At 45.6% G+C, this 10,770-nt stretch overlaps 1 protein-coding gene across 4 annotated transcripts in view; it reads right to left on the minus strand.

Moving 5' to 3' along the window:
- Positions 1-5,758, minus strand: part of Atp5mc2 (ATP synthase membrane subunit c locus 2) — a 9,226-nt gene extending 3,468 nt beyond the window's left edge. Inside the window, exons 1-2 of one of the 4 annotated variants that reach the window (XM_021183393.2) lie at positions 5,612-5,758; positions 1,598-1,666 (exon numbers count right to left, since the gene is read on the minus strand). In XM_021183393.2, the coding sequence (XP_021039052.1) occupies positions 1,598-1,636 (39 nt within the window). In that variant the 5' untranslated portion in view covers positions 1,637-1,666; positions 5,612-5,758. Of the gene's footprint in view, positions 1-1,597; positions 1,667-3,409; positions 3,506-4,885; positions 4,959-5,611 lie in introns of those variants that run through there. The other 3 variants (XM_021183391.2, XM_021183394.2, XM_021183392.2) reach the window with 3 other exon arrangements.
- Between the last annotated feature and the right edge of the window lie 5,012 nt (positions 5,759-10,770).

Below are 10,770 nucleotides of genomic sequence, written 5' to 3' on the forward strand. Positions count from 1 at the left end.
AAAAAAAAAAAAAAGAGCATTCGTAGAGACCCAGGTTCAATTTCCAACACCCACAGTGTCTCACACTCATCCTTAACTGCAGGAGATCCAGCACTCTTCTGATCTCCTTGCATACCATACTAGGCACACATATCATACATGTAAGCAAAACACTCATACACATGAGACAGTTTTCTACAAAACAACAACAAAAAAATCTTTAAAAACAAAACAAATCCTAAAAGACACAGAAATCTTGCTATGTTGCCCAGGCTGACCTTGAAGCCCCAGGCTAAGCAACCCTCTTGCTTTAGTGTCCCTGGTACTGGGACTTCACACATGCAGTGTGTCACATTATTCCTTGTATCAACAAATTCTGAGATCAGGGTCATTGTCTTGCCTTTCAGGTTTTGCTTTATGGAAAGAAAAGTGTTTATCCTTGTAGGGGTCATAGGAGGCCACAACTTCTGCTCTACTCTTTTACCCTTTTGAGAATCAGAAGAGATCTAAGCCCCAGATGTATCTGCTTCACTCAACAAGGGATACATTTACAGGTAATAGTTGGCTCCTAAGAAAACCAGGGATTACGGTGTTCTCCCCTGAATATATGTATCCTCCTCTGGAAAATGGATGTAAAGAACCATGTTCAAACCTCACCTCATCCTGACAGCCCTTTCTCGTCAGCTCCAAGACTGTATCTCTAAGATACACGGTAGACAACAGAGACAGAATTATGAGGCTTACATACCTCTTCTTGACAGGATCCCATGGTAGACCATGCTGATCTTAAATTCGTATTAACCAACTTTCCAGCCTCACCCTCCCAAGTCCTAGATCACACATGAGCCACTCTGTCTGGCTGCTGCTGCTTTTTTTGTGCTAGGGACGGAACCTTGGGCTTTGTACATGCTAGGCAGGCACTCTCCACTGGACTGTATCTTTATCCCTTTGGTGGTAACTTCCTCTTGTGTTTATTAGTGTTTTGCCTACCATGTATGTATGCGCACCTTGTGGGTGCCTGGTGCTCACAAGGACCAGAAGATGACACTGAATGCCCTGGAACTGCAATTACAGTGATTACGAAAGACCATTTGGATGCCAGGAACCAAACCCAAGTTGTCTGCAAGGGTAACCATGCTCTTAACTGTTGAGCCATCTCTCCAATCCCAAATGTTAACTTTCTATCAGGTATGCAGTATAAGGGCTAAGTTACTTAATGATTTTCAGCCTATTTCTGCACCTGTCAAATGGGGACAATCTTAGGGTTCTAAGGAGTAAATGGGGAGATACAGACTGGTGACGAGCACGAGGCATGAAGCAAGTGCTTAGTAGCGGGTACCTCCCAACAGCAGCACACCCTTGAACTTACCAAGAGCACCCACTAGCTTATTAGTTTTACATTTCTAACCTCCTGCTGCTTCAGAGCCTAACACTTTTCCAGGCAGAAGGCCTTCTCTTTCACTGCAGGCACAGGCACCTTAGGGAGGCTATGAAGGCAGCCCTGCACACTTGTACATGATAATGTCATGTCCCTATACTACAAGTTTGGACATCTCTGGCATTCTCCTATATGAAGAAACAAGGTGTCCTTTAAAGTCCTTCCAGAAAATGTACTCACCAGGGAGCGGGTAGAGACGAACTTGGAGCAGGCGTACATTTTCAGGGGTGAGGGGCCGAGGCAGGAGGGCTGGAAATAAGCAGCAGCATTGTAAACACTTTCCTTTGCTACTTAAACTTCATCCTCACACCTGAGAAGGAGCGCTAGGAAGCTTAATTAGCTCAGAGAGACAAAATGACACCAGAATCCTGAAATCAAATGACTTTCATGGCCTGAACAAGTGACTTACTCCCTGCTTAAAGAACTATCACCACTTCCACAGCCCACAGTTTGGGATTGTCAACGTAATTTCCCCAGGATCCCTTGCTTAAGTTCCTTTCCTTCTTCTAGGTTCAAAAGCATCCCTTCCCTGGTCTCAGTGTCTGGGCCTAGAAGCAGTCAGTGTACAGTGTACAGGCTCCAACCACCTGCAATCCCAGTACTCAGGAGGCAAGGGCAAAATTGCAGAAAGTTCCAGGCCAGCCTGAGCTACGGAGTAAGACCTTGTTTCAAGACAGAAAGAACTAGTATTCATTTTTATTGGGTAGAGTCTGGGGATTGTTAGGGCTAGAGCCCCAGACCTGAAGCACACTGGCCTAGTGCTGGCTGTATCTCCATCCCTACAGAATCCCTAAACTTCTGGGAGAGTTCTCAGAAGACTAAGTCACTGGAAGTTTTTCAACTATCTTTTTAGCATCTCACTCCTTAAAATACTGATTTCTACTTTAACAAGATACAGCCAATCAATGAGGGAAACCCTGGCATTAATCTAATAAGCATCAACTGTAAAATTTCACCACTCCATTAAGGGGTATTAAGTTTTGCATCCTCGAGATCCAAAGGAAGAATATGTAAGGTAAAGGTTTAGGACAGACAGTGTTTTCCTCTATTATATATATATTAGAAGTGACTGTCATTGGGCCAGCAGCATGGCTCAGAGGGTAAAACCATGTGCCCTATAAACCTGATAAAACAAGTTTGATTCTTGGAGCACATAGTGGAAGAAGTACTTCCAAGAGCTTTCTTCTGATCTCCACAGGCACACGTGCACCTGCACATTCACACACATAAAATAATTTAGGACATTTTTAGATTTATATGTATGTTTTGTCTGAATGCATGTGTACCGCATATGCACACCTAGTGCTCAAGAAGGAAGGTCAGAGCTGGCACTGAACTCCCTAGAGATGGTTATGAACCATCACACTGGTGCTGGGAACCAAACTTGGGGCCTCTGGAACAGCAGCAGTTGCTCTTAACTTCTGAGCCATCTCTCCAGTCCCTAAAAACAAGATCTCTGGTGCCAATATTTTAAACAACTTTTCCAATCATTATATATTTAAGGTATACAATGGTATGGCCTCAACAACACTAATAGGTTGTCAGTGAGAAAGGACTGTAACTCTAATTTCACTCAGAGGGAGGCCACACTGGAGGTAGAACCTAGGATCTTAGTGCAATCTAGGTAACATGTCCTACCATCAAGCTACGTCCCCTGCTTTTTCTCTCTGAAGTTTGAATAGCCCATAAACTAAGATACTCAAAGTATAGGCCTATTAAACACTACTCCCTTAAGTACACTGGACGCAACCTGTCCAAGGCAGATATGCTACTTGTAAATCCTGAATTTTACTTTTAGATCAATGTTTGTCTTCAGGTTTGCTCTATCTAAAACTTTACTTTTCGCTGGATATGGTGCGGACACACCTATCATCCCAGCACTCGGAAGGCAGAGAGGCAGACAGAGCTCTGTGAATTCTTGGCTACACAGTGCGACCCTGTAACCAACAAACTCCTCCCTTTATGCAACCTAAACCCAGATTTGCTGCCCACCTATTCAGGTTCAATTGAGTCGAAACCCAGTACTTCTTTAAAACTTTTGGAATAGAGGCTTGAGCTGGGGTGAAGGCTTAGATGATGGTGCCTGCCACATCCAGTGCGCTGGGTACCTATGGAAGCAGGTGGCCTGAAGCTGACTGGCTTGCAATCAGAGTTGATGAGCTTCAGATCAGTAAGACATCCTGTCTCAAAAACTGAGGGTGGAGTGGAAATGCCCCCCACATTAACTTCTCAGCATGCATGCATACATGTCACCATACACGTGAATAAAGGGAGGTCTGAAGTTAGGCATGGTGGTATGTGCAAGTGATCCTAGCACTGGGGAGGCTGACGCAGAAGGATCATAAATTTGAGGTAAACGTGGGTTATTTAGAGTCTTCAAGAAGCCAAAATAAAATGGAAGACGTTTTTTTCCAAAAACAAGTTTTAACATGGTAAACTTATAAAATGTAGTTCTGGCAATACTCTAACTACTGCCCAACCCACTGCTTGCTTGCAGAGAACTCAGTAAACTATTCTTTAAAAAAAAAAATAGTAGGGGAATTAAATTTAATAGTTTACAAACATATGGAATGGTATAATCTGTTGCTGGTGTGTAATAAACCCAAGCGTATCATTCGGCGAGCCCTTCCAGTGGTCACCTAATATGGGCAAGCCCACACCAGAGCAATGAAACCCTCCACAATGAGAATTCCCCACTTAACCATTCCGTTCCTTAAACCTTCCCACTAGCTGGCAGGTATAAATTCTAAAGCTCATATTGCTCCCATCTTCTGGGCTTGCTGCCTAACAGAAACCTCCATTTCCACCACTTAAGATTTTATTTCCAACTTCATTAGCATGTCAGGGCCTTCATTAGGCAACCACAGTTTCTAAGGGAACAGGCCTCACTCCTGCCACCTGTGCACAGGCCGGTTAGCCTGTTCTTTTACTCTCTACCACGTTCAGTTTATTTCAAACTGAAGGATGCTGACTAGGGAGATGATGGCTTTGGACGGTGAACTAGCTTGACTGTGCCAGAGGTCCTGAGGTTCAAAGTCTGCAAGCTTCAAAAAAAAATAAATAAATAAATAAAAATAAAGGCTATTTTGATTCAGGATGACAAGGGGAGGCAAAGATAGGAGGGGAGAATCTGGGGTCATGACAATGGTGAAAGGCGTGTGGGTGAGCGAAGAGCACCCATAAAAGCCTTGGTTCGCGCCCGGAGAGAATACGCTCGCCAGCATCTGCCTTTCGCCGGCCGCAGAGCCCCCAACCCCCGTGAGACACCCAAGATGGCGCCAGGCCCGCGCGGTTAGAGGTCATCGGCACGAGGAAGGGGTAGCCCTCCGCGCGGGGATGCCGGCAGCCGCGAGGGCTCGGGGACCCGCGTGGGAGCTAGCAAGGTCAGGGCGGCCACGCGTCCTCGCAAGGGGTACTGCTGCGCGCGCCTGCGCGGCACGAAGAGGACGCGAGGCCTCAAGGCCTTACCTGCTCCCAGGGCAGAGAAGACAGAGAGGGGCGGGGGCGCGGGAAGCGCGAGGGAAGGCTCTGCGCAAGCGCAGCCGGAGCCAACGAGTCGCTTTTCTCCGCGGATAGAGTGGACACAAGCTAGAGGATCGGCCAGGGCGCCACAGCTCCCTCTGCCAGGTTGGTGGTGTCTTGGGGGACAAGCACTCCACCTGGCGTCCAACAGGAGAAACTGCAAAAAGAGCCCACCGTGCACGGAAGAGCCGCCAACTCTTGCTTTTGCTGATCCGCAACGTGGTGGAAGTGTGGACTGCACAGCATTTTTGGAGTCTTGGACTCTAGTCCCCTTTCCGAGCATGCGCAAAGTTAAAAAAAAAACAAAAACAAACCAACAACAACAACAAAAAAACACCCTACCCAGTTTACTCGGAAATTGCTTATAGCATACAGTAGGGATTGGGGTTCAGTGCCTAAAATGTAGCAGGGGGAAATAAAATCACAGAACTCTTGGCTTCTTGTCACCCTCAGGACACTGGCAACATTGGGTGGGAGATGGGAACTGGCCCAATGCTATTAGCAAAATGCCATGGCAGTTTCTGCTTTAACTTATTTTTATTTTTGTTTTCCCTATCTCGTTGATGAGCAAAGCATGAAAAACACCAGCATCTTCGAGTCAGAAGACTGGGGGGTAAACAAGGCCTGATTCTCCCTTTTGTGAGTCCTGGGATCAATTAGGGATAACCGCACCTGTGGCCTGCAGTAGGGTGCGAGGTCACCCCCAGGCGACCAGTTTACCTCTGTCGGGCTTGCTGGAGGGCGAGATGGAATAAGTAGTCGCCTGCGAGGTGCTCTCCCCAAGCCCCTACTTTTCTTCACTGCCCTTTCGTCCGTCCCTCCCGCGGTGGCGGTGGGCGGGGGCTTTCCAGCGCCACTCCTGGAGCAGGCCTTTGTGTGCACGCAGGGACACGAGCCTAGCAGACGGCTGCAAGGCCGACCCAGCCCCGTAGCCTGGCTGTCCGGTTAGGGTGCTTGGACGCAGCGCGAGAAAGACGGGAAGAGCTCACCAAACCCCCATAAAAAAATAAAAAGAAAGCCGCGGCTGTAAATAAAGGCAAATCCGCCACCCTCTGAGGGGCCGTTTGTCCTCCCCTCCTTGGCCCCGTCCTTCCCGCCACCCCCTCCCGGCCCCCGGCCCCGCGGCGCCCCGGCCCCAAGCTCCTCCATTTAATCGGATTTGGGAGAAGGGGAGGATAAATCACGGCAGCAGCTTTACGGTCCCGGAGGAGAGGCGAGCCGCAGCCAGGCACACCCCGGCCGGCGATAAAAACCGCCGCTGAAAGCCCACGGAGCAATTTCCCGGGACCCCGAGCGACGCCATTACAGGAATGTAATTTTGCCCGGATGAGGCCCCGAGTTTAATTATCCTCGCGGAGGAATTTCAATGCGGCCAATCCATCTTGCAGGCGGGCGGCAGAGGGATTTATATGGGCCCGTTATTTCACACCGATCCTCCATCTGCATTTTTATGGCCCTGAGCTCCTGAAAGGGAGGGAAAGTGTGGGGAGAAATGGAAGAAGAGGGTGGAGGACTCCCCGCCTTTCCTAAACCTTGGATTTCAGCTGGATTAGGATGCTCGCCGGTTCTCCTGAGGTCCCCAAATCCCCAGTGCCAGTTGTTGACCTGGGCAGGGGCAGAACCGGGATCTTTAGGAAGCAACAGGTATTTTTCCAAGTACTAAGCAGTGTGAGATGCTGTGTGAGAAAAGGCAAACCCGCCACCCTCTGAGGGGCCCAGGCTAGCAAGGGCTTAGGAGTTGGTCCCTTGAGGTTCCCTGAACACCCCGCCCCGCCAAAAACTGAATTCTTTTTAGCTCTTAGTTTCATACCCTAAGAGGCACAATCTATAGTTCTTAGGAGCCGCCGCCGCCACCAAATGGTGTTGCAGCTGTTGGTTGCAACAATTTAGAGATCTCGTATATCGCTAACAAAATCCCGGAGGAGGATGAATCTGAGAAAGGGCCTGTGAGGAACTAACCCTGGCTTCTCCTAAAAGTTACTGCAGTCTGATAATTCCTTGCCCTGAGTGGTAGGATTTAGTTAGACAAACCTGAGTTCCCAAATCATGTGTGACCTTGGGCAAGTTATTTAACCCTTTTAAGTCATTTTCTCCCTCTCCTTTTAAAATTGGGTATAATAACAGCGCTTATCCTGCAGCCTATATTGAGATAATAATGTACATGAAGCTTTTAGCAGAGGGCTTAGTACTCAGTAAAAGTTCAATAATCGCCATAATCATTATCGTTAGTATTATAGTTAGGATCACTGCCATTTAATTCTGTCATGCTCCCGTGAGACTGTTTATTGTGAAGGGTCCTTGCACGGTTATCTCCTGGAAAAGATTCAAATATTACAAAACTTTCTCAATCACATAAATCATGCAAAACCAGTTAGTTGACATAATGATGGGTAATCTGTGAAGCTGAAAATCCTGAGGGCCTCTGCAACAAGGTTTAAAGCAGGAAATTAGACATAAGAGAGCAGGGGCATGCCAAAAAACTGGATTGAGGCACGTGAGGGAGTGGGGTCTAGGGATATTCTTAACCCTGGGCTTGGGAAGGGTCCTTCTCTCAACAACTAGGGAACCTGCGGTCCTGGGAGGAAAGGGTGTGGAGCGAGAACCAACCCTTCCAATCAGTCCCGGTCTCTTCCGGACCAGGCCATGTAACAAGGTTGGTCTGATTGGCCAGTTTTCCTAATGACTTCTAGTGGCAGATTCTAACTGGTTAGCAGCCTCCCTGCAGTAGAGTGACGGAGAAACGAGATTGATCTTTCCTTTCCTCCGATTGGTTAACAACCCTCAGGGGAAACAGAGACCTCTTTTAATTGACCGGTAGGTTAGGAGGAGGTTTGGCATCCCACATATCGAAATTCCATGAGTTCTTTTCCTCAAAGGTCACCAAGAAAGAATCTTGATTGTCTTGAATATATTTGCCTTTGGCCGGGAGACAGAGTAGTTAAGAGAAGAAAAAAAATCAAAATCATACAGGCACAGCTAGCTCTGTTCAATATGAAACCTGACAGGAGGATTCACAGGAAGAAACATAAAAGGGACCCAACGAAGGTATAAAAGATGTCAAGTGATGAGATGGAGGAAAGGGAGATGTTGATCAAAGGATACAAAGTTACAGTTTGAAGAAAGACGGTTTAGTAACCTGGCAGTTAACTACATTTAATGTGTTGGATATTTCAAGGCTGCTGAAATAAATTTTAAGGTTTTCTCTCACATATACAAATGAATTGACTGGATAAAGTGTATGTTAATCAGCTACATAGAGTCTTTCTATAATGAATATGTAGATCAAAACATCACATTATGCCCATAAATATACACGTTTTTTTGTTTGTTTTGAGCCAGTCTCTCTACTCAGCCCTGGCACTCATTATGTAAATCAGAATGCCCTCAAACTTGCACCTGTCTCTGCTTTCTGAGTGCTGGGATTCAAGACCCATGTGCTACCACACCCTGATCAATAAACACAATTATTATTTGTCAGTTAAAAATATTTCCAGAGAGCCAGGTGTGATGTCTTTAATCCCAGTACTTGGGAGGCAAAGCTCTGTGATTTTAAGGCTAGCCTGGTCTACATAGTAAGTTCTAGGACAGCCAGATCTAAATAGAGAGACCCTGTCTCAAAAAACTTGTGTGTGTGTGTGTATGTATGTATGTATATGTATGGGTATATGTATGTATGTATATGTGTGTATATAAAGGGTTGCATAGTTTATTTCTTATTCTGATGATTTAAAAGCAAGCTATGTAATTTTGCTAGAGGCAGTGAGCACAGAATGAACTCCTGGCTTGGAGGAAGATGCTCAGGAGCCCAGTTCCAGCTCTACTACTACTACTGAGCTGAGTGACTACTGAGTTATTCCATCTCTCAACACTCTATTTTCCAAGTTTGAAAGAATTTACAGAAGGAAGAACCTATCCAGTGTTAACTTTCCAAAAGCCTTTCCTTTTACAACTTTAATGTCTTTGTACTTCAGCAATGACTCCTTCTTGGTCTTGAGCTCCTTTCGTACTTGCTTTTTGATGCTGGGGATTTGAACCCAGGGCCTCCAGCAGGGTTCAAAGGCAGCAGTGCCTCTAGCACTGAGATCTACCTCAAGGCCATTTGTGATAGCTAATGTCAACCTCCTGGTTAGACTCCTGGGGCTGAGATGGATACTGGTCTCTGACTGATGGCTTTCCTCTTGGCTTGTTAAATTAGTTTCCCAGGTAGCAGAACACAAGGTGTGAGTGAAGAAAGGACCATTGATATTTCAGCTTCTGAGGAGGTAGGGATCAGTGGGATGTTTAATGTCACAAATTAGGTCCTCAAAAGTATTTTCCCAGCAGAGAGCTGAGGATAAGAGGCAGGCAGGAGGAGCCATCCTGGGCTGCATAGGAAGAACAAATCACAAAAAAAGGGATTTTTTTTTTTCTGAGACAGTTTTTCTCAAAGTCACATAATGAATCAGTAATATCCTCAAATTTGACTTTGCCTGTAATCCCAACAAGAGAACGGGCCTAAATTCACTATGTAGACAAAGCTAGTCTTTTTTGTTTTGTTTTTCTTTTCTTTTCTTTCTTTCTTTTTTTTTTTTTTTTTTCTTTTTTTTCTGAGACAGGGTCTCTCTGTGTAGCCCTGGCTGTCCTGGAACTCACTTTGTAGACCAGGCTGGCCTCGAACTCAGAAATCCGCCTGCCTCTGCCTCCCGAGTGCTGGGATTAAAGGCGTGCGCCACCACGCCTGGCTCTTTTGGTTTTTCGAGACAAAGCTAGTCTTGAACTCACAGAGATCTGCCTGCCTCTGAGTCCTGAGTGCTTGTTTGTTGAGACAGGATTTTGCTGGTTGGCTTGGAACTATTATGTAGACCATTTGGTCTTATGATTGATTGTACTTCCTGCTTCTGCCTCCTGAGTGACAGGATCACAGGCATGTCCTGGCATGTCCAGAACCCCACCCCCTATTTCTAAATTAAACTTATTTTTATACAATAAAAATTAATTAATTAATTAATTAATTAGTTAAAAGCATTTACTAGACCAGAATTTAAGTGCTTCTGAATTTGTATTAAGAATTTGTACATTGGGGGCTGGAGAGATGGTTCAGCAGTTAAGAGCACTAACTGCTCTTCTAGAGGATCTGGGTTCCAGTCCCAGCTCACACAGCTCGCAACTGTGTAGCTCCAGGTCCAGGGGATCTAGCACCCTCACACAGACGTGAATGCAGGCAAAATCACCAATACACATAAAATAAAATTAAATAAATTAATTTTTAAAAGAATTTGTACATATCCTACTTATTTATTTAGATGCCATGACTTGGACCTTATTATCTAAAAATGTTGAAGGAGAGAGCAGCTGGAGAGGTGGCTAATCTGTTAAGAGTACCTCCAGACAACCTAGGTTATTTATTATCCAGCACCCACATGGCAGCTAATAACAGTACATAATGCCAGCCACATAGGGTCCATCGCCCTCTTCTGGCCTCTGTAAGCACTGCATGCATAAAGTGCACGGACATACAAGCAGGCAAAACACCTAAACACATAAAAATAAAGTCTTAAAGAAAAAGGAAGAAAGAGAAAAATGAAGGGAGGGAGGAAGAAAAGAGAGAAAGAAAGAAGAAAAACAAAATCAACAAATATTTCTCAAGTTGAGGAAGACCCAGACAAATTAGAAAACAAACCTAATTGCGCTGTGAAGAACTGAAGGCTACAAGCTAGACATCTCTGTCTTAGTCAGGGGTTCTATTCCTGCACAAAACTTCATGACCAAGAAGCAAGGTGGGGAGAAAAGGGTTTATTCATTTACATTGTTGTTCATCATCAAAGAAAGTCAGGACAGGAACTCACACAGGG

The sequence above is a fragment of the Mus caroli genome, chromosome 15, assembly GCF_900094665.2.
Source record: "Mus caroli chromosome 15, CAROLI_EIJ_v1.1, whole genome shotgun sequence".
Classification (NCBI taxonomy): domain Eukaryota; kingdom Metazoa; phylum Chordata; class Mammalia; order Rodentia; family Muridae; genus Mus; species Mus caroli.